At 40.1% G+C, this 24,563-nt stretch overlaps 1 protein-coding gene across 2 annotated transcripts in view; it reads left to right on the top strand.

Annotated features, from left to right (window-relative positions):
- NUP88 (nucleoporin 88) overlaps window positions 1-24,563 on the top strand; it is a 41,782-nt gene that overhangs the window by 14,967 nt on the left and 2,252 nt on the right. The window contains exons 5-10 of one of the 2 annotated variants that reach the window (XM_037144256.2): window positions 3,043-3,219; window positions 6,623-6,809; window positions 7,262-7,409; window positions 16,934-17,032; window positions 20,243-20,333; window positions 22,714-22,815. In XM_037144256.2, coding sequence (XP_037000151.2) covers window positions 3,043-3,219; window positions 6,623-6,809; window positions 7,262-7,409; window positions 16,934-17,032; window positions 20,243-20,333; window positions 22,714-22,815 — 804 coding nt within the window. The remainder of the gene's footprint in view (window positions 1-3,042; window positions 3,220-6,622; window positions 6,810-7,261; window positions 7,410-16,933; window positions 17,033-20,242; window positions 20,334-22,713; window positions 22,816-24,563) is intronic. The other variant, XM_053672590.1, reaches the window with a different exon arrangement.

Below are 24,563 nucleotides of genomic sequence, written 5' to 3'. Positions count from 1 at the left end.
AATTATTTGAGAACTTAGTCCTTGAGGGTTAACTCCTGTAAATGGGGGTGCCTTGCTAAGGGCTTGGAAAGACAGGTCCCCTGCTGTTTCTGCAAGCGGCAATGAGTTTAAGCAGAAAGTTAATGGCCCTGTTGTTCTCAGGACCTGGTAGCTCCTGGGTTCAGAGTTTTCAAGAATAGTGGGAAAGATGGGGGGGTGCTCCGAAAAAATATGTTTTAGACAAAAATGGTTGTCTAAAGGGCCTTTTGCACACCAAGGGCCTTTTGTGACTTGATTGACTAACTGTTCCCTCTGGGAGAATAGCCAGTTCTTCCCCAAGGAAACAGTCAGTGTTTATAGGTACTGAGTTAAAAAATGGTCCTTTTGCACACCAAGGGCCTTTTGTGACTTGATTGACTAACTGTTCCCTCTGGGAGAATAGCCAGTTCTTCCCCAAGGAAACAGTCAGTGTTTATAGGTACTGAGTTAAAAAATGGTACTTTGTTTTCCATGGAGGAGGGCTAGTTCTCCCCGGGGTGAAAGTTTCAGTTAAGTGATTTTAATGTCTCACAGCAGCAGATACTTAAATTTCAGTGAATCCATCTCCACAATAAAGGAAATAACTGCTTCTGGGGGTTGATAGGGCTTGTTCTGGTGTCAGAGCATTTTCTCCCTGGCAGTGTGTTTCCATAGTTTATCAACTTGCCATTACAGACACATTGTCTAGATGAGAGAGAGGCAGGAGGGCCCTGCAGTTATCAACACAGCTGTATTCTAACCTCAGCTCTACCATTTGTCAGCCATGGCATGTGGGCAAGTTACTCGACTGCACTAAGACTCATTTCCATGAATATAAAAAATTATAATTGTGCCCATTCATTAGGATTATTGTGCAGAGTAAGTGAGATCATGCATTTGAAGTGCTTAGCATGGGTCCTGGCACTGATAAGTACTCATTAATTGATATCTACTATCTTTATTGGACAGAGTATTAGAAATATTCCTATATTTAAGTTCCAGCTAAGTTTTTTTTTTTTAATTTTTTTTTTGATTTTATTTTTTTTAATTTATTTATTTATTTATTTTTTAATTTTATTTGGTTACTTTTCAAGTACATTTTTTTTTCTCTTCCCCCCCCCCCCGCCCGGTCTCCCCCCTCCCTCCCATCCCCCCCCCCCCCCCCAGTCCTCATCTCTGTGTCATTCATACTTGTTCCTCAAAATCCCTCCCCCTTTTTCCCCTTAAGTTCCCTTCCCTCTCCCCTCTGGTCGCTGCCCACTTGTTCTCTATTTCAGCGTCTTTGTTTTTATTCTGTTTGCTTGTTTGTTTTATTCTTTAGCTTCCTGTCAAAGGTGAGATCATATGGTATTTGTCCTTCAATGCCTGGCCTATTTCACTCAGCATAATGCTTTCCAGTTCCATCCATGTTGTTGCAAAAGGTAGTAGCTCCTTCTTTCTCTCTGCTGCATAAAATTCCATGGTGTATATGTACCACAATTTTTGGATCCATTCATTTACTGATGGGCACCTAGGTTGCTTCCAACTCTTGGCTATTGTAAATTGTGCTGCTATGAACATTGTGGTGCATAGGTTCTTTGAAATTGATGTTTTAGGATTCTTGGGGTATAATCCTAGCAGTGGAATTGCTGGGTCAAAAGGCAGGTCAATTTTTATTTTTCTGAGAAAATTCCATACTGTTTTCCATAATGGTTGTACCAGTCTACAATCCCACCAACAGTGACCAGCTAAGTTTTAATGGTTGCAGGTTAAGTGTCTTTAAGTTCATTTCTATGTCTATTTGTTACCATTTATTGTCTTGATTTTTTAGTTGAACTGATACAATTCTTTTATTGTAAATATTGGGATTTCTCATTTTTAGCATCCTTATACCATATACCTTTCATGTGATAAACAAACTAAGGTATGGTACTTATAATACCTTAGAATAATGTTGACTCTCAACTGTATTAAATTGTGGTTAAAATAATAATCTTATTTATCACCCTTGTGTTAAACTGGAATCTGTTGGGCTAACCAATTATACAAATTTTAAAATTGTAAAAACAGCACAGTTTCTCACTTGTCTTTCCTGATTATAAAGGTAATGTATTTTATTATAGAAAATTGGGCAAACTACAATAAACTATTAAGAAAATGAAGTATTATGTCATATTCTATGTCTGTCCTCAGTATAACAGCCAGAATGATACTTTCAGTATAAATCAGGTCATTCTACTTTCTTGCTCTCCACACCCCGTTGATTTCCCAGCATCTTTGCAAGGGTCCTGGAGGGCCTTCAGGTCCAGCCCTGACTCCCTGCTCTCTCCACCCTTATTCTTCCCTCTGTGCCCTGGCTCTCTCACTATAACCACCTTGGCCTTCTCGCCGTTCTTTAGACAGCATTGACCAGCTTCCCACCTTAAAGCTGTTGCAGATGTTCTTCCCTCTGCCTCAACTGCTCCTTTGCTATGCAACCCGCACTTGCTCCCTTAACTTCCTTAAAGTCTTTGCCCAATTCTTACTTTGTCAGAGTGCTTCCCACACCACCTAGTCTAAAGCAGCACCGCCATCAGTACCTACCCTCTTATCCTATTTTTTTTCCTTCATAGCATCATTTTATGACTTGGTATTGTTATGTGCTCTTTTCTCCTCTGTTTGTTGTAAGTCTTTATCACTAGAGGTCAGGCCTTTGTTTAATTCACTGATGTGTTCCCAGAACCTACCACAGTGGCTGGCTAGATACTTAGAAAATATTTGTAGAGTAAATGCATCCTACTGTTCAAGGATAACTATAAATGTTTTTATGTGTTTTCCTTCTGTTTCTTTTTGTGTTTATGCATGTTTGTGTGTATATTTTTACTATTCGTATGTCTGTATTTAAACTATTTAAAATTAAAATAGCACTACACAATTTTATGGCCCATTTTCACGTAGTTTTGTAGTGTTGCTTATTAACATTCCTCATAATCATAATTTTTTGTGTTCTCTATTGAATACAAATTCTATCCCACTTCCTGTTATTGGGCCTGTTTTCAATAAGTTTGTTTTTAAATCTCATTTCAGAAGGGCATACACAGCATCTCTAGGAGAAACAGCAGTTGCCTTTGACTTTGGGCCACTGGCAGCAGTCCCGAAGAATATATTTGGACAGAAAGGCAAAGATGAAGTAGTGGCGTACCCACTGTACATCTTATATGAGAATGGGGAGACTTTCCTTACGTATGTTAGTCTGTTACACAGGTAAGTTGAGGAGGTAAGCCACCTAAATGAAAGTCCAGCTTGCGCTCCAGTATAGATTGTAATAGTTAGGGTTGGGATCTGTGTTTTTGAGTTTGTGGAAGTGTTGTAGCCTTTCAGAGCTTGGCTTTTGTGGTTTTTTTATTTTTTAAGGACTTGCAAGTCATGGTAAGGAGTTTTGGTTTTATTTTTATTTTTTTAATATATTTTATTATGCTATTACAGTTGTCCCCATATTCTTCCCCTTTGTCCCCCTCCACCTGGTACACCCCTTCTCTCTAGAGGTCCCTCCTCTTAGTTCATGTCCATGGGTTGTGCATGAGTTCTTTGGCTTCTCTGTTTCCCATGCTATTCTTTACATCCCCCTGTCTATTCTGTACCTACCAATTATGCTTTTTTTTTTTTTTATTAATTAAATTTATCTATTTTTTTGAATTGATTATGCTGTTACAGTTGTTCTATTCCCCCCTCCATTTCCCTCCACCCTGCCCCCCCAACCCCACCATTACCCCCCCTTTAGTTTATGTCCATGTGTCTCAAGTCCTTTAGGTTCTATATTTCCCAAACTATTCTCGCCCCCCCATCTATTTTCTATCTACTGTCTATGCTACCTGTTTTCTGTACCTTCTCCCCCCATCTCCTCCTCCCATTCCCCTGTTGCTAACCCTCCTTGAGATCTTCATTTCTATGTTTCCACTCCTGCTCTAGCTGTCCTTTTAGTTTGCTTTCGTTTTAGGTGTGGTTGTTAATAACTGTGGGTTTGTTGTCCTTTCACTGTTCATGTTTCTTTATCTTCTTTTTTCTTAGATAAGTCCCTTTAACATTTCATATAATAAGGGCTTGGTGATGATGAACTCCTTGAATTTGGTCTTATCTGAGAAGCACCTTATCTGTCCTTCCGTTCTAAATGAAAGTTTTGCTGGGTAGAGCAATCTTGGTTGTAGGTTTTTAGATTTCATGACTTGGAATATTTCTTTCCAGCCCCTTCTTGCCTGTAAGGTCTCTTTTGAGAAATCTGCTGACAGCCTGATGGGGACTCCTTTGTAGGTGATTGTCCCCTTAGCTCTTGCTGCTTCCAGGATTCTTTCCTTCATTTTAATTTTGGCTAATGTAATTATAATATGCCTTGGTGTGTTTCTTCTTGAGTCCAACTTTTTTGGTACTCTCTGGGCTTCTTGGATTTCTTGGAAGTCTATTTCCTTTGCCAGATTGGGGAAATTTTCTTTTATTATTTGTTCAAATAGTTTTTCCACTGGTGGTTGTGTCTTTCCCCCTTCTGGTACCCCTATAATTCGGATATTGGAGCGTTTAAAGATGTCCTGGAGGTTCCTAAGACTCTCCTCATTTCTTTGAATTCTTGCTCCTTGACTCTTTTCTGCTTGTCCATTATTTGCTTTCTTCTGGACCATTGCATTGATTTGAGTCCCAGTTTCCTTTTCATCTCTATGGGATTCCTGTGGAATTCCATTCATTTCCCCTTAATTTAGCCTCCATATGTTTCTCTAATTTGTGGCTGTAATCCACCAAATCTGTGAGAAAGGTGATGACCAGTGTTTTAAACTGTGCGTCTGAGAGTTTTGCTATTTCTTCGTCATTTAGATTTATCTCTGGGGCTTTGAGTTCTGCCTGCGACATTTTTGGTCTGTTCTGGCCCTTTAAGTGGGACAGGCGGCGCCTTGGAGTCCCAGGTCGCTGGGTTGTGACGCTGTATGTGGGGGCGTGGTCAGAGCGGGGAGATGGCGGCGGCCCGCTATCGCCGCTGCGGCTGCCGTCTATCGCCGCCGGTCCAACCGCTCACTCCCTCACTCGCGCGCAACCAGGCAACCACAGTCAACTCGTTGCCACCGCCTCCCCACTGTGTCGCTCCCCCGGTGGGCTGCTCGGCGGCTCACCAGGTCCAATCCTGGGTTTGGAACCCGCGTGACTGGATTCGCGCGCCGGATTCCGCGCCGTCCGACCGAGCCCTCCTTTATAAGTCCTCACCGGACACTGGTTTCGCCCCTTACCGGTCAGGCTGAAGAATTTGTTGTTAGCGGACTTCCGAAAAGTTCAGTTTTCCGTGTTCTGGTTGTGTTTTGTGATGCTAATATTTAGTTGTCCCTAAACTTGGTTGTGTGAGGAGGCAGGCACATCCAGCTAAACCTCCATCTTGGCGGAAGTCCCCAATTATGCTTCTTAATCCCTGCACCTTTTCCCTCATTCTCCCCCTTTGCCCTCCCAGCTGATAACCCTCCAAATGATCTTCATACCTATGATTCTGTAGTTCCAGGCAAGAGAATAGAGTATGCAAAATTATAAAGATGAGAAACACAAAAGAGCTTCATAGATTGCAGAATGGTGAGGCTGTACTACCAGTAACATTCTCCTTGAGAAGTGTTCTCTGCCCTCCCCACATGATCTTTCTCAGGAGATGTCGTGTAACGTTATCACTCTCCCCATCCCTTTCTCCCCCTACCTACCACCTGGTTCTCATTCGTCCACACTGTGATCTACCTTGTAACCTTAGCTCCAAACCTTAGAGTCATCTATATTCTCTTATGTCTAGTCTGGTCCCAAAATTCTATTAATTGTACTGTGATCATTTCTTGAATGTATATATCCTCCATTCGCTTGTCCCTGCTTCATATCCTCATCATCATCTGCCAAGATCATTCTTAAATAGTTGCCCTGAATCCCATTTTGGTCCCCTCTCTATCATTCTTTTCACTACTGCTCACTACCGGATGAATCTTATAAATCACTCTTGATTTAAACCTCTAGTGGCACACTGTCCCCAGCACACAGACTCTGAACCCTCTCACACGGCACACAGGATCCTCTGCTTTGTAAGCCAGTCCTGAGTATCTGCCTCACTACTTCTCTGTGGCCTTAAACTTTGTACTTTACCTCCCATCATACTAAGCTAAGTTTCCTTCTTGTTAATTTTTTGTCTTTCATGCCTCCAGGACTTTATGTATGCTGTTCACTAGCTTGGGATGTTTACCACCTTTTCCCAGAATATACTCTTTCTCCACTGATCGTACTTGCTTTTGATACCTTTCTTATACATCTCACTCTTTATATCTTTCTGTATCCTTTGTACCCTGTAAAGCCTTGCATTGTAACACTTATTACATGGTATAGTAATTCTGGTTAAATGTCTGCTTCACCAGGTAACCCATCAGTTCTGTAGGGGTGTCATCTAGCTCTCCATAAACATACTTGTCTAATCCAATTAAATATGTGGGACTGGAGCCTTGACGATAAGCTATACTTCAGAAGAAAATTGGGGAATCACCAGAACATAGGGTAGTAATTAAAACCAGGTGTTGTTTAATATGCTGTCATGTAAGTGTATTTTGAAGAGAAAAGAGGGCTTACAGCACCAGTGCTGTTTTCACCCACATTTGTTTCACTCTTTCTTCAGCCCTGGGGATATTGGAAAGTTGTTGGGTCCATTGCCCATGCATCCTGCAGCTGAAGACAACTATGGTTATGACGCTTGTGCAATCCTCTGCTTACCCTGTGTCCCCAACATCTTAGTGATTGCCACTGAATCAGGAATGTTGTATCACTGTGTTGTGCTGGAAGGAGAAGAAGAAGATGACCAAACAGTAAGTCAGGCTAGTGTGTGTATATTTGTATCTCCAATACTTAATATACTTTCGTGCCAATATAAATGCTTAATATATATTAGGAATTTCGTTTATAGCTGACAGTTCTGTGTATTCTGAAAATTAAACACTTAAAATCAATTGAAGCCCACTTAGAAATTTAAATGGGAAGAATAGAAGGTGCCCAACTTACTTAATCCACCAACCTACATATATCTGTCTTTCTGAACTCTAAATTGGCATTCTTTAATGACAGATAAAAAGAACCTTTGAATCACTGCATTAGCTCTTCTCTGAATTTGTTCTTCCTAAGAGAGACTCTTTTCTCTTTGAAGAATAACAAAGTACTGTCATAATAGGGGGTGGAGTTAAGAATTTGAAGGCAGTATTTGAATTTCATTGTGTACATTTTCAGGTGAACATAGAAGACTAAAATTATGCTTTTTTTACAGTCAGAAAAGTCATGGGATTCCAGGACCGACCTTATTCCTTCTCTGTATGTGTTTGAGTGTGTTGAGTTGGAGCTAGCCCTGAAACTGGCATCTGGAGAGGATGAGCCCTTTGATTCTGACTTTTCTTGTCCAATCAAACTTCACCCAGGTAATTTTCTTTAATTACAGTTTACATTTAATACTTAATATTAGTTTCAGGTGTATAACGTAGTGGTTAGACATATACTTTACAAACAAATCCCGCTCCCGATAATTCTGGTACCCAGTTGGCACATAGTTATTACAATACTATTGATATATCCCCCATACTATACTTTACATCCCCATGACGGTTCTGTAATAACCACTTTGTACTTAAGCCCTTCACCTTTTTCACCCATGCCCCTGAACTTTGGCAACCCTCAGTTTATTGTCTGTATCTAGGAGTCTGTTTCTGTTTTGTTTGTGCTTTGGATTCCACGTGCTAAGTGAAATCATATGACACTTGTTTTTCTCTGACTTATTTCACTTAGTGCAATACCCTCTAGGTCCACTTATGTCACAAATGGCAAGATTTCATTCCTTTTTATGACTAACATTTCATTGTATATATGTATCACATCTTTATCCACTCATCTATTGATGGGCATTTGAGCTGCTTCCATATCTAATATAATGTTCCACTGAACATGGTGCATATAGCTTTTTGAATTAGTATTTTGAGTATTCACTAAGTTTTGTTCTTTTATTCTGTTACATTTATACTAAAACTACCACAGATTATTTTATGCTATTTATTTGTTCTGTGGTCCAGTCTTTAAGAATTTAACTGGCTTTTTTTGTCCTTTTAGTCATACATTACACTTTAGGTCCAAGAAAGGCTGAGCACATTCCCCAAGTCTTAAGATAGTGGTCTTTAGTCTGGATCTACCCCGATTTATCATAGTGAATTTTTTCTGTTTCAAATTAAAGTAGATTCCATGATTCAAATACTTAAAGGTAAACACACTGTAATAAACTTTGAAAGTCAAATTATAATATACTGATATATACTAATATAAAGAGATAAAGATATCTCTTAAACATAGCTTTCTTAAAAAATAAGCAATGAAATAAAATAGCTTTCTTCATTTTCTAGAATACATCTTGTTATAATCAGACCCAATTTAAATGTTACCCTTTTTATCTTTTTTTCTTTCATTTCACCTTATCTGAGCTGGTCCCAGATTGTTCTGGCAACTTATCTCTGTTCACCTAGGGAGCTCTCAGATAAAGACGTGTGACAGTTAAAGAATGTATTGTTGAGGAAGAGTGGCTGAGTGGAAGGAGTATGTGACTAGGAGTCTGGAGTGTCCTTTAGCTACTAGTTACAACTCTAATTCATAAGCTCTGTAGTATCGGGCATTTATTCAGCCTCTCTGGGCCTCAGTTTTCTCATCTGAAAACAACAGGGATAACGTCAGATGATCTTTAAGGTTCCTACTAACACAGAAATTTTGTGGTTTTATTTGCCCTTCCATGATTTCTCAGAGTCTCCTCTAGGATCTTGTCCTCCCTTTAAGAACGAGGAACAAAAGCTTAACTCAGCTGGAATAATTGGGTGTACCTTTCACAGTTTTCTTCTGAGCATTACAGAGAGAGGAGTTTAGTCGAATAGCAGTCTGAATCTGCTTCTGGTCCCACCAGCAGTTTGCATAGGTTTGGTAATAATGACTTTGACTCTGAATTAAAGTGTAGCCAAAACATTTAAGGGGAAAGAGTCCTATAATGGACCAGCAGAGAGAACTCATTGGGCATGTCTCATTAAATAGTATTTGGAGACATAAAGTCTAAATGCTGTCTTGAAACTCTGCTTGATAGATGAAGGAATTGAGACACTAGATAAAGTAGTATAAGCTAATTGGTTCCCTTATAAAGATGCATGTGCTTTCTGGCCAGGTAGCTAAATTGCTTAGAGCATCATCCTGATATACCAAGGTTGTGTGTTTAATCCCCGATGAGGGCACATACAAGAATCAACCAGTGAATGCATAAATAAGTGGAACAACAAAAATTGATGTTTCTTCCTCTGTCTTTATCTCTAAAATCAGTTAATAAAAAATTTTAAAGTATATTTTATTGATTATGCTATTACAGTTATCCAAATTTTCCCCCCTTTGCCTTCATTGGCCTGGTACCTACCTTCCCTCCAACAATCCTCCCACCCCTTAGTTCATGTCGATGGGTCATGCATAAAAGTTCTTTGGCTCCTCCATTTCCTATACTATTAACACCTCCTTATTTTCTACCTACCATTAATGCTTCTTAATCCTTGTACCATTTGCCCCATTCTCCCAGCTGATAACCCTCCAGATGATCTCTGTATCTATGATTCTGTTCCTGTTCTTGTTATTTGCTTAGTTTGTTTTTGTTTTTGTTGCTTTTTACATTCAGTTGATAGTTGAGTTTCTTGTTATTTTAGTGTTTATAGTTTTGATCATCCTTTTCTTAAATAAATCCCTTTAGTATTTCATGTAGTAAAGGCTTGGTAGTGGTAAACTCCTTTAGTTTTACCTTTTCTGGGAAGCACTTTATCTGCCCTTCAATTCTAAATGAAAGCTTTGCTGGATAGAGTAATCTAGGTTGCAGGTCCTTGCTTTTCATCACTTTGAATACTTCTTGCCAGCAAGATTTGTTTTGAGAAATCAGCTGACAGTTTTATTGGGAACTCCTTTGTAGATAATTCTCTGCTTTTCTCTTACTGCTTTTAAGATTCTCTCTTTATCTTTAAACTTTGGTATTTTAATTATGTTATGTCTTGGTGTGGTCCTCTTTGGGTCCAACTTGTTTGGGTCTCAGTGCTTCTTGAACTTCTATGTCTATTTCTTTCACCAAATTAGGGAAGTTTTCTTTCATTTTTTCACATAGGTTTTTAATTTCTTGCTCTTCCTCTTCTCCTTCTCTCACCCCTATGATTCAAATGTTAGCACATTTGGAGATGTCCCAGAGTCTTCTTATACTCTCCTTATTTTTTAAAAATTCTTCTTTCTTTATTCTGTTCTGGTTGAATGTTTATTTCTTCCTTATGTCCAAATTGTTGATTGGAATTTTGGCTCCTTTCTTTTCACTGTTGGTTCCCTGTGGAATTTTTTTTTTAATTTCACCTAGCCTTCATTTCTTCCTTTATATTTTTGCCATACTCAATGAGTTATCTGAGCATCCTGATTACCAGCATTTTGAACTCTATGTCTGATAGGTTGGCTATCTCTACTTTGTTTAGTTCTTTTTCTGGGGTTTTGTTCTGTTTTTTCATTGGGGCCATATTTCTTTGTTGCCTCAATTTGGCAGCCTTCCTATGTTTGTTTCTATGTATTAGATAGAGCTGCTTTGACTCCTTGTCTTATCACACCTGTTAAGTTGTATGGGCTGGAGCCTTAGGTATTTGGTATTTTCGTGGTGGCTCTGTGTCAGGGGGAGAGGTGGGGGAGGGGACAATGCTGCTGCCGCCTGGCTTCTTGAGGCTTGTGCGACATGCGCCCTGTTTCCAATCACTTCACTCACTTCCTTGTTCAATTGGTGCCCTTCTAGCTATTGCTGCAGTAGTGATTCCCAGAGTGGGTAGGTTTGTGTACATTTTGGTCTGTGCAGGCCCTTTAAACAGGCTCTCTTGAGTAACTGACAGTTTCTATAGCTGCCCCAAAACCCCACTGGCTTTTACAGCTAGAAAGTGTGAGGCTTTATACCCTGGGCTGCATGGTCCGGCCTGGGGCTGGGATGGCTCAGTCCTGAGGTATCCCTCCTGATTTTTATCCACCACACATAAATGTGGGACTGCCCATTCCCCTACCGCCACTCCACACCACACCATGTCCTCTCTACCCCAGCTCCTTATCTACCTGTCTGGATGAGTATGGCTTCTTTAAATCGTTGGTGGTTAGATTTCTGTACAGTTCGATTTTCTGGCAGTTCTTGGTGTTTTTTATTTTGAGGTTAGTGGTGATTCTTATTGTAGTTGAATGAGTAGGTGAAGTGCCCCTACCTATGCCTCCATCCTGTCTGGAGTCTAAGTTGTATAAATTTTTTTTTAAATGTAATAAGATAATATGCATATCTTTGGGAAATCTTAAATGTAGGCCTTTTTATCTTTGTTCTTCTAATGAGCATTAACAATTTCATGTGAAAGTAATAAATTGTTGACTCATTCGTATTTGTACAAAAGGCATATTACAATCACTGAAATGTACCCATATTTTTAATGATAAAAGTGAAATAACTACCTATAATATGTGGGGGCAGGTATCTAGCAAATTTCTTACTTCAGTTACTGTTGTTGCCTCTTTTTCATAACAGATTTCTGTTACATCCCCAAATTAAGACTTTTCTGACTTCAGCACTACAGACACATTTTGAAATGCCATTTTGAATAATAGACCTGATGAGATGATTTGAGCATTAGGTCTCAGGTATGGGCAAATGAAAAGAAGCTTTTCAATATTTTGTTATTCAGAGAGATGATTGCCATAGACCAAGAATTTTTAAACTTCTTGCAGCACAATGCTTTTTTCAGAGATACTATGTAGAACCCCAACATATAAAACAGATGATGATAATATAACATCCACTTTACAACATTTATGTACTATAAAGTCAACAGTAAAAAAGTGAGGCTGTGTCCTGGCCTGGTGGCATAGTTGGTTGAAGCATCATTCCATAAACCTAAAGGTTGCAGTTTCGATCCCCAGGCAGGGCCAGATCTTCTGCAGTAACTACAGTGCATGTTTGACCCCCAACTGGGGCGCATATAGGAGACAACTACTTGATGTTTCCCTCTCACATCGGTGTTTCTGTCTCTCTCTGTCTCTAAAAGCAATGAAAAATGTCCTCAGATGAGTGGAGGGAGAAAGAAAGGCTGTTAAACAAAAGAAAATTCTAATTTAGAGACTTATGAGTGATAGTCACCATTTTATTTTATTTCATTTCATTAATTTTATTTTGTTTAGAGAAGGGGAAGGGATGGAGAGAAACATCGATGTTCACACATCGATCAGTTGCCTCCTGCTTGTATCTTGTTTTAGTTGTATAATGTTATTTTCAAAATCTTGAGTTACAGAAATAAATATTTAGAAATCATAATAAGTATTCAGGAGCTCATCTTTTAGTCTCAGGATAGTATTACTGATATCAGGGATCAAAAGAAGTATAGAATATTACATTAAGATTATGTAACAACTGCTCATATTTCTTAGTATAAATATAAATGATTGTCAAACAAAAATTGTATCCAGAACTTAAAATAAACTTAGAAAGTATCTGTAAGCCAAGAGTATCAACACAAGTATAGCTTCACATTTCATACCTGACATACTATGACAGAACTGTTCTCTAACCAGTTGCACTGAAGTATTCTCAGTGTACCTGTGCTGTGGGAGTGCACTTGCTTCCATAGTTTTGTATAAGTAGCTAGATGTGTGTGAGCATAGGTCTTCTGCAGAGCTGTAACCTGTCTCAGTAACCTTTGTATTGTGAACAACTATAAACAGATACACCAAGGTAGGCAGTAGGCATACATGAGTTACCTGATAGCAAGTGCGTATGCTTTGGTGAATGTTACTCTATTAATATTTAGAAAATAACATACTTGGGGACTTTTGGCCAAGATGGAGGCGTAAGTGGAAACACTGTGCCTCATTGCACAACCAAGTTTAAAGACAACAAAGTTTTAGTAACAAAATTGCACCCAAAACACAGAAAATTGAACTGTACGGAGTCTGACAACAACGAACCATTCAGCCAGACTGGTAAGAGTGGCGGAGTCAGCGGCTCTCGGAGCGGGGTCGGGCAGGAAAGATCGGCCAGACCAACCCAGGTGCGCAAGAGCGCTGGCAGCAGTTGGTGGATCCCAGGCGTGGGGTGGCAACAGGGGGACCCAGTGAGGGCACAAGGCGGCTGGCTGACCACGGTCACACATTCGCACACAGATAAACCAAGTGAAGGAGCGAGCAGTGAGACAGACCACTCAGGCTAGGGCCCCAGCAACGGAAATTAGAGCCTGAAAGCACCAACTGGAAAGACTTTTCGGGTTGAGGTGCCAGGGAAGGCTCCCAGGCTCACAGAGAGTTTGTTGGAGCGACCCACAGGGTCCTAGAGGGTGCACAGGCCCACACACCCGGGAGCTGGCACCAGGAGGGCCAGGTTTGCTTGCGGGAAGCTGCAGAGGGGACCAAAATTGAAGAGAGAACAGAACAAATGCCACTGCCCCTCTCTGACCCCGCCCCCACACATAGCATCACAACCCAGCAACTGGGTTGCCCTACCCTCGTGACCAGTGAACACCTAAGGCTCCGCCCCTCATATGTAACAGGTGTGTACAGACCAGAACATTATGACTCAAGAATAGCTCAAAGCCCTAGAGCCAATAATTCTAAGTGACCAAGAGATAGCCAACCTTTCAGATGCATAGTTGAAAGCACTGGTGATCAGGATGCTCACAGAACTGGTTGATTTCAGTCACAAATTAGAGGAACAAATGAAGGCTAAATGAATTGAAATGAAGGGAAATGCACAGGAAACTAATAGTGATGGAAAGGAAACTGGGACTCAAATCAAGGGAGTGGACCAGAAGGAAGAAAAAAAATGACCAAACCGAAAAGAATGAAGAAACAAGAATTCAAAAAAATGAGGAGAGGCTTAGGAACCTCCAGGACATCTTTAAATGTTCCAACACCCCAATTATAGGAGTACCAGAAGGGGAAAAGGAAGAGCAGAGCAACAAGTGGAAAACTTATTTAAACAAATAATAAAGGAGAACTTCCTCAATCTGGCAAAGAAAATAGAATTTCAGGAAATCCAGGAAGCTCAGAGAGTCCCAAAGAAGTTGGACCCAAGAAGGAACACACCAAGGCACATCATAATTACATTAGCCGAGATTAAAATGAAGGAGAGACTCCTAGAAGCAGCAAGAGATAAGGGGACAGTCACCTACAAAGGAGTTCCCATCAGACTGTCAGCTGATTTCCCAGAAGAGACTTTACAGGCAAGAAGGGGCTGGAAAGAAGTCATGAAACAAGTCATGAAATCCAAAGACCTACAACCAAGATTGCTCTATCCAGGAAAGCTTTCATTTAGAATGGAAGGGCAGGTAAAGTGCTTTTCATATAAAGTCAAATTCAAGGAGTTCATCATCACCAAGCCCTTAGTATATGAAGTGTTAAAGGGACTTACCTGAGAAAAACAAGAGAAAAAATATGAACAATGAAAGGACAGCAAACTCACAGTTATTAACAACCACACCTAAAACAAAAGCAAACTAAGAGGACAGCTGGATCAGGAGTGGAGCCATAGAAATGGAGGTCACATGGAGGGTTAGCAACAGGGGAGTGGGAGGAGGAGAAGGGAGGAGAGGGTACAGAGAATGAGTAACAGTCGGCAGGTAGAAAATAGGGGGCAGGGCAAGAATAGTATGGGAAATATAGAATCTAAAGAACTTGTGACACATGGACATAAACTAAAGGGGGGAATGTGTGGGAGGGGTGTGCAGAGTGGGGGCGAATGAAGGGGGAGAATAGGAGAACTGTAATGGCGTAATCAATAAAATATATTTAAAAAATAACATACTTGGATTGCATTTATTCATTATACTTTTTAAAGTATTTTTTATTAATTATGCTATTACAGCTTTCCCAATTTTGCCCTTTATCCCCCACCTCCACCCTGCCTCCCCAACCCTCCATCCAGCATTCCCTGTCCCCTAGTTCATGTCCATAGGGTGTAGATATAAGTTCTTTGAGTTCAGCTTCTCATACTGATTTTTAGATCTCCCCATCTGTTTTATGCCTACTAATTATGCTTCTTCTTCCCTGTACCTTTTCCTCTCTTCCTTCCCCTCCCTCCCTTCCTACCTTCCTCAGTGAGGGTGCAAGGCAGCTGGCTGACCGCGGTCCCACATTCGCACACAGATAAACCAAGCGAAGGAGCGAGCAGCAAGACAGACCACTCAGGCTAGGGCCCTGCCGTCCCTTCCCCTCCCTTCCCCCCCCATGCTGAAATCCCTCCATGTGATGTCCATTTCTCTGATTCTGTTCCTGTTCTAGTTGTTTGCTTAGTTTTTTGTTTTCATTGTTTTTCTTTTCTTTTAGGTTCATTTGTTGATAGTTATGAGTTTGTTGTCATTTTATTGTTTATATTTTTTATTTTCTTAGGTAAGTCCCTTGAACATTTCATAAATTAATGGCTTGGTGATGATGAACTCCTTTAACTTGATCTTATCTGAGAAGCACTTCATCTGCCCTTCCATTCTAAATGAAAGCTTTGCTAGATAATCTTGGATGTAGTTCCTTGCCTTTCATGACTTCAAATACTTCTTTCCAGCCACTTCTTACCTGCAAAGTTTCTTTTGAGAAATCAGCTGATAGCCTTATGGGAACTCCTTTGTAGGTAACTGTCTTCTTTTCTCTTTCTGCTTTTAAGATTCTCTCCATATCTTTAATCCTGGGTAGCTTAATGGTGATGTGCCTTGGTGTGTTCCTTCTTGGGTCCAACTTCTTTGGGACTCTCTGGAATTCCTGGAAGTCTGTTTACTTTGCCAGATTGGGGAAGTTCCTCATTGTTCAGATAAGTTTTTCAATTTCTTGCTGTTCTTCTTCCTGCAGCCCTATAATTTGGATATTGGAATGTTTCAGGTTGTCCCAGAGGTTCGTAGGTCTCTTTTCACTTTTTTGAATTCTTATTTCTTCATTCTGTTCTGGTTGGATGTTTATTTTTTTCTTTTGTTTCAAATTGTTGCTTTGAGTCCTGGTTTCCTTCCTGTCACTGTTGGTTTCCTGAATATTTTGCTTTATTTTATTTAGGGTATCTTTCATTCATTTTTAAAAAATTTTCAACCAAGCTCTATCAGATCTGTGAGCATTTTGATTAGTAGGGCTTTAAATTCTTCATCAAATAGGTTGGCTATCTCCTCATCACTTAGTTCTCTTTCTGAAGTTTTGCTCTGTTCTTTCGTTTGGGCCATATTTCTTTGTCTCAGCACACCTAATAAGTTGTAAAGGGGTGGGGCCTTAGGTATTCACCCTGGCAGGGCAACCCTCTTTGTTGTGCATCCTGTGGGGGAGGGGCCAGAGAGGGAACAATGCAGCTCACCTACCTGTCCGCAGTTCACTTTCCAACAGATTCTCTTGTGAGACTGGGAGTTTTCTCCCACTGGCAACTCCTGTCATAGTCCGCAGTCAGCTGCGAGTCTCGGTTTTTCCTTCAGCCAGCTCCACCCACTTTGGCCTGCCACCTTGCCTTGGTGTTTCTGAGCTGGCCAGCCAGTGTAGTCCTCTGCCACCTTACCGGTCTGGTTGTTCTGGTTGATTTTTTTCCTCTAATTCCTTGGCTGTCGGAGTTCCATGCAGTTTGATTTTCTGGTGCTTCTGGCTGTTCATTGATTTTAGATTGGTTGTTATCCTTCTTTTGGTTGTTCAAGGAAGCAAAGGGTTTCTACCTACACTCTTATTATCTTGGCCAGAATTCTATTCATTATACTTTTTAAAATACTTAAAATATGTTTGAAAGTTGAATTCAGACTTTAAAATTTCAAAATTCTTCACGTAGTGCCACAATGTGTATGTCCTGTAGATCTTCCATCACTGTCATCAAAAAATGTGTTTTGGGATTATTGGGGTGAGTTTTTTCAGTTTCTAATGGCTACTTTTATATCAATCATTCCATTTGCAGATCCCAAGTGTCCCTCAAGATACCACTGTACTCACGAAGCTGGTGTACATAGTGTTGGGCTAACTTGGATTCATAAACTTCATAGATTTCTTGGATCAGGTCAGTTCTCTGCTTTTTCAGTGTTTCACAGTATCAGTGTTTGATACTTTGTATCAAAAAGTATTTTGGAATAGAAAAATAATTTTGGAATCAAAAATCAATGAAACCAAAAGTTGGTTCTTTGATAAGATCAACAAAATTAACCTGTAACGAAACTGACCAAAAGTAAAAGGGAGATGACTCAAATTACTACTATTAGGAACGAAAAGGGGGATATTACTACTAACCTTATAGGAATATAAAAGATTATAATGAAATACCATGATGTGCCAATTAAGTATGTGCTAATTAAGATAAGCTAGAGGAAATGGACAAATTTCTTGAAAAACAAACTTCTACCAAAACTGACTCAACAAAAAGTAGAAAATTTGAATGTATCTACAACAAGAGATTGAATTAGTAAACAAAAACTACTCAAAAAGAAAAGATTAGTACAAGTTGGCTTCACATTTAAAGAATACCAATTATTCACAAGATTTCCATAAAATAGGAGAAACACTTCCAAAGTCACTGTATGAGGTCAGTATTACCCTGGTACCAAAACCAGACAGAGATGTCCTAGAAAAGAAAATATTTCTTGGACAAATATTTCTTATGTATATAGATGTAAAGTCTTAAAATAATAGCAAACCAAATCCAGTAGGAGTACTTTAACATCCATAAATCAATTAATGTATTACACTGTATCAATAGAATAAAGGATAGAAAGCATGTGATCCTCTTAACAGACACAAAAAGTATTTAAGAAAATTTCGCAGCCTTTCATGTTAAAAATATTGACCAAGTTAGTAACAGAGAGGAACTTCCTCCAGCCGACAGAGGGCAGCTCTGAAAAACCCACAGCTAACACCACACTTCATGGGGAAAACCAAGTGCTTTCTCTGTTAGCTTTCCGTTGCTGTTACAGATCACTGCAAACTTAGTGGCTTAAGATAGTACAACTATCTATCCCATGTATGTGGACCAGAAAACTTAATATTGTAAAATGACAGTACCCCCACCAATGTAGAGTTCTAGTGCAATCTCTACCAAAATTCTAGCTGGCTTCCTTTCAGAAATTGATAAACTGATCCTAAAATTTATGGAATTGAGTGATCTAGAATAGCCAAAATGGTCTCAAAAAACCAGAGCGAAGTTGGAGGATCACTCTTCCCAATTTCAAGATTTCTTTCAAAAGTATGGTAATCAAGACAGTGTGATATTGTCATAAGCTTATACATATAGGTCAGTGGGATAGAATTGAGTCCAGAAATGTACCTTTACATTTTGCAGTAACTGGTTTTTACAAAGGTGCCAAAACAACTCAGTGGGGGAAAGGAATAGTCTTAACCAACAATTGATAATCGTACAAGTGTATATCCACATGCCAAAAAAAGAAGGAAAGGAAGAAAGAAAGAAATTGGACCACTTCCTCACACCACACACAAAGTCAACTCAAAATGAATCAGACCTAAAATATAAGAACTAAAACTATACAATTCTTAGAAGAAAACACCATCACAAAAGTGAAACAACAACACACAGAATGAGAGAAAATATTTGCAAATCATGATAATGGACTTGTATCTAGCGTGCATAAAGAACTCTTAGAACTCAATAATAAAAGGATAAAGATCCCGATTTCAAAATGGACAAAGGATTTGAATAGACATTTTTCCATTGATTATATACAGGTAGCGTAAAAGCACATGAAAACATGTTTAATAACTTTAGTCATGAAAGTGAAATACCACAAAATCACGAGATACCACTTAACACCCACAGAAGTGGCTAACGTAAAAAGACACAGTAACAAGTGTTGACCAGGATGTGGAAAAATAGGGACCCTCATGTACTGCATGTGAAAGAGTGTGGTCACTTTGAGGAAAGATTCTGGCAGTTTCTCAAATGATTAGAGTTGCCATATGACCCAGTAGTTTTACTCCTGAGTATATACCCAAGAGAAATAAAACCTGAGTCCACACAAAAACTTGTGGATGAATGTTCGTGTCAGCATTATTCATAACAGCTGAATAGCTCAGTATCTGCCAACTGATGATTAAATAAAATATCCATACAGTGAAATATTGTTCAAGAATAGAAAGAAATGAATTGCTGACATGGATGAACCTTGAAAGCATGATGCTAAGTGAATGAAGCCATTTACAAACAACTACATGTTGTTTGCTTCTGTTTACATAAAAATGTCCAGATTAGGCAAGTCCACAGGTAGAAAATAGAGAAGTGGTTGTTGCCTAGGTCTTGGGGGATTAGCAGAAACTAGGGAGTGACTGTTAACAGGTAAGGGGGCTTATTGCTTGTACAGTTTGTTTGTTTGTTTGTTTGTTTGTTTTAAAGATTTAGGGGAAGGGAGGTAGAAAGAGAGGGAGAGAGACGTGCAAGAAAAACATTGATTGGTCTGCCTCTTGCATGCCCCTAACCAGGAACCCAGCCCACAACCCAGGCATGTGCCCTGGCTGGGAATCGAACTGGCAGCCATTTGGTTTGCAGGCACTTAATCCACTGAGCCACACCAGCCAGGGCTACTTGCAAAATTCTTTTAATATACTAAAAGCCTATCTTTTATTTTTTTCCCATCACCATTTATCCCCCCCTCTACTGTTTTCCACCTCCATCACCTCCACAGCCCCCTGGAATTGTGTGCTTTAAATGGGTGAGTTGTGTGATATTGTGAATTATATTTGAAATAGCTGTTATAAAAATAAAATTGGCCCTGCTTGGTGTGGCTTAGTGGATTGAGTGCTGGCCTGTGAACTGGAGGATCACCAGTTCAAGTCCCACTCAGGGCACATGCCTGGGTTGTGGGCCAGATCCTCAGGGAACATGTGAGAGGCGGCTGATTGATGTTTCTCTTGCATATCAACATTCCCTTCTTGTTCTCCCTCCCTTTCCCTCTCTCTAAAAATAAACAATATTTTTTTTAAAAAGAAAATTCATGTGGACAAGAGACTCTGAAAAGAAATGATTTCTTGAATCATTCTCCCCAGTGAAACATTTCTGCATTTAGAAACTTGACCAAGGAAAACCCACTATCCATCTTGGGGCAGAAATCTAGACCCCTATGTTAAGGAAATTTCTGTCACAAAGGCATAGTCCTTAAGCAGTGGTCTGAGACAGGAACTTAATTGCATTTAACTAATATTATCAGCATTTTAATTTGGACGCTTTCTGTTTCAGTCAACTTATACAATGTGATGCTTTCCTTTGTAGATGAAGAAGACAAGGATAGTTTGCAGGAACTTGCTACTGAACAGAAGTGCTTTGTAGAACATATCCTTTGTACAAAGCCATTGCCCTGCAGGTGAGAACTTCTGTCCACACAGGTGACAGTTGTTGTGTCAGTACTCCAGGTACGTGTGTACATTGCACTCCCATGTGCTCTCCACACAGATAACAATTGTGTCAGTGCTCCAGCTAAGTGTATATACATTACACTCACCAACTGTCTACACAGATAACAGTGGTGTCAGTAGTCCAGGTACCTGTATGTACACATTACACTCATGCAGACTCACCCCCGAGAGTATCAGTTTATCAGATGTTCATCCAAAGCTCAGCCCTGCTTCCTGACCACTCCATACACTGTGCCTTCTGTTTGGAGGGTATTTTCGTCGTCGCATCTGTAGTCTGCTGTCTTCACTTGGCAAACTAATTATTCTTTGTGATCGTAATGTCAATTATTCAGAGAGGGTTCCTTGATTCCCCAGTCTAACTTAGGGTTCTCCTGTTATTTTCCCTTTTTTGGTAGTACATTAAGATGGATGTTTGTGTTTCTTTAATGTTTTGTCACCACTGCTAGAATGTATGTTTCATGAGAATAGAAACCACTGTTTCTGACTGTTTACTGTCCCCTCCTGTCTGTATCCTCGCTGTCTCACAGTGCCTAGTGGAGAGTCAGAAAGTATTTGGTGACTAGAGTAGGGGAGATGTCTAGAATGACTCCCAGGTTTCTACCTAGCATAGCTGGGTTGATGTGGTACCTTTGAGAAACATGGGACATAGGAGGGGTCTGTTTGGGAAGACAGGCGGTGTGTTAATGGAGGGAGACACTTGGAGTTTTCTGTTCCCATAGGACATCCAAGTGGAGGTTCTCAATAGCCTGTTGGACATGTAGCTCTGGAGTCTGGAGTGATCTGAGCTAGAATGGTATGGATGTGGGACTTGTCAGCTTTGGAGCTAAGAATATGGTGGTTACTCAGAAAAGAGTCTAGAATGAGTAGAGGAGACATACAGAGCCTTGAGCAACACTTTCTTACAGTCACTGAGAGGAGATAGAGGACCCCAGCTCAGGAGGGAACCATGAGTCAGGGCTGCCAGAAAGACTGAAGGGGAACCTGAGGAGAGATGTCCAGGACGCTGAGGAGGAGGAGGAGGTCTCCAGGAGCAGGCAGTGTGGGCAGCAGTGTGAAGTGAGCACATCGGAGCAACGACGAGTCTAGACTTGGCAATACAGGGCTTCATCTAGAACCATAAGGAAAATAGTAGGGGTTGGGGATGGAAAGCACCATTGAAAAACGAATGGAGAAAACAAGTAACAAAATTCCACTTATGTATATTTCAAAAAACAGGTAAAATTAAACAGCATCACTTAGTAATACATAGATACAAAAAAACTATTGTATTGAAGGAGAGCAAGAACATGAGTGTCATAAAAGTCAGAATGGCAATTACCTCTTTGAGGAGTGGAAGGCTGTGATCAGGGAGGGTCGTGCAGGAAGGAGGTCCCAGGCCACTGCACCGTTCTAATCACTGATCTGGGTAATGGTGACAGAGTGCATCTGTGCACTCTTCTATGCATAGATTTCATATTGCAAATATAAAATAAAAAATATCAACTTCCCAGACTCCGTCTTCCCACCACCCCCCTTGTAGGTTACAATTTAAAGACTGCTGATTCTAAAGAGTATGGGAGGAAAACTAGGTTAGAGGGAGCTTGCCATCATAGTAGGCAGTGTTCTGAATAAAAGATGTGAGCATGTTTGTAAACTGAGGGCAGTTAGACAATAGGGAGCTTATATAAGTGCAGTTGACGGAACAGTACTCAGAAGAGGTGAGAGGGTGGCATCGGCAGTCCAGGGGCAGGAATGTGCTGGGGTGCGGGTGAGGGGTGAGCAGCATGTTCACAGGAAGGACATTTCCTCCCTGAGGTCTGCAGTTTTCAGTCTCTTCAGTGAAAGAACCAAAATTAAGAGGGAGATGCAAGCTGTGCACTGTGAAACTAAGTCCTATGACATAGATGTTGAGCTCCACTGGATTTTTAATGTGAGATATACTGACATTCTCTTGGTCAACAGTTTCTGAGCACTTAATTCAGGTTGGGCCCTGGGCTGGGCATACAAGGATAGCTGGGCCTTCTGGGCAAGTTGGAACGTGACAAGTTTAGACAGGTAAACCATTAACGTCACCATGTCATGGTAACTTTGGAGGTAATGGTGAGCACCATGAGGCTGTGGGTTCCTGAGGGAGTGACTTACAAGTCAAATGGCCTCTAGACTGTTGAGTGACAGCTTGTTTGAAACCAGTCAAAGCTGTAAGCATTACAAGTTCCAAAGTCAACAGCTTTGCAGTTGCTGCACTAATAACTCAGGCCTAAGAGGGCGACAAACCTCAACTATGTCGTTACTTTTGGATCCATTGCATTTGCTGTTTTATAACCTAACTGTAGCCTTGTGTTTTTCCAGGCAGCCAGCTCCAATTCAAGGATTCTGGATTGTCCCTGACATTTTGGGGCCCACAATGATCTGCATCACCAGTACCTATGAATGCCTCATAAGGCCTTTGTTGTACGTATCAGTTTGAATTCCCCACACAACTTGTTAAACCTGTAAAATCTAGGCTGGGAAAATGCCCTTGAAAACCCACTTGAAGATACTTGGATTCTGCTTTGGCTTCTGACTTGAGGGTTGGAAAGGTAGATAGAATTTATTATAGGTGTGATTTCTGGTTATCTTCTTCAGCTAGCTGAGAGTTGAGAGCTTCACTTCAAAGTATGGGAAAGAATACGAAAATTAAACACTGAACCCTATTAATAAAAATTACATTGAGTTTTTGTATTTTAACTATGTGTCAGGCTTAGAAGTGAAGCAGCAGTTACCTGCATTGGCCCCTGGAAAGCAGAGCAACCCTGTAAGGACAACACCGTTAAGCCCATCTGGTAAAAGAGGAGTCAGGGCTCGAGGGGTTCAGTAGGTGCTGAAGTAACACATCGAGCAAGGCTGCAGATACAGGGCTTTCTGACTCTGCAGTTCATACTCAACTTGAATTTCCTCCACTTCTGCCCAGCTCAGAGGGACATCATAGAATATATAAACTCTGAAAATCTTCCTTCTTATGGAACTCGTGTTAAGCTCATACACCATTTTTATTTTCAACAGCCCTGAAATATCATTGAGTTTCATAAATGCAAGAATAGGAGTCCCTAAAAAGCCACCAGAGTGTTGAACACACTAGACCACCCCCCAAGTCTTCTGGTGTCATTTCAAAGCATGTGGTTCTAGATACTGACACAGTTCAAAATACTGCCACTAATTTATTATCCTTTAAAGAACTTGTATACTCTTTGAAGACTGACAAGTTACACTATCTGGAAAGGAAAATAATTCAGTGTCAGTTTTTATTATTTATACTCAAAAAGTGACTTAAAGCTCTAGCAAAACTAAACAAAAGCAATAAAAATCACTGAAAAAAATTTTAATTGTTTTTTTAGACAGAGAGGGAAGAGGGAAAGAAACATCGATTGGTTGCCTCTCAAACACCTCCAGCTGAGGACCTGGCCTGTAACCCAGGCATGTGCCCTGACCAGGAATCGAACCAGTGACCTTTCTGTTTGCAGGCTGGCGTTCAGTGTACTGAGCCACACCAGGCAGGGCTCAAGCATATTTTTAAAGACTCATCCTACCTTTAGTGAAATCTTAAGTCCTACTCACCTGTAGTTACTCCAGAATAAAAACATGAATCCCAAAGGAAAAAATACTCTGAAATATTAGTTAATCTAGGTACATTTAAATCCTGTTTTCTGTTAGCTCCCTGAAATACAAGTTGTCTTTAACAAGTTCCCAGATTATGATTGCATTCAGTCACTTACCATGCTAAAGTTGCAGTCTTTCCAGCTTTCTAAAATTGTCATTGTGATATTTGTAATACTTTTTGTAATTTTTAGAAATCAAGTTATATAGAAATACAGTATTAGAGCAGTTACCTTGGTGAGTATTGGTTTTGATCAAACCCAAACTATACCTAGGAAAGGAGTGACTCCTTTATATTTGTGACTCTGGCTTATAACTGGTTCTCAAGCTCTTGCATAAAGAGTCCATGATGAATTTATACTTTTGTGCTGCCTTGATCTTTACAAAAAAAGAATTTGGAGTGACAGAGTACTAAATGAATGCTTTGACAAATGGTAATGATATTGGTTGAATAAGGTTTCCCAGGGAGCTATCTTCAAGGAAGAAAGCATGCATTCTTGTCCTTTTCCACAAGTAACACTGTAATGAGGACTAAGGTGGACTATCCTTTTCCTATAGTACAGTAA

Source organism: Artibeus jamaicensis, unplaced genomic scaffold (assembly GCF_021234435.1).
Source record: "Artibeus jamaicensis isolate MK-2021 breed Jamaican fruit bat unplaced genomic scaffold, CSHL_Jam_final contig_777, whole genome shotgun sequence".
In the NCBI taxonomy this organism is placed as follows: Eukaryota; Metazoa; Chordata; class Mammalia; order Chiroptera; family Phyllostomidae; genus Artibeus; species Artibeus jamaicensis.
This window is presented reverse-complemented; position numbering and strand designations above follow the sequence as displayed.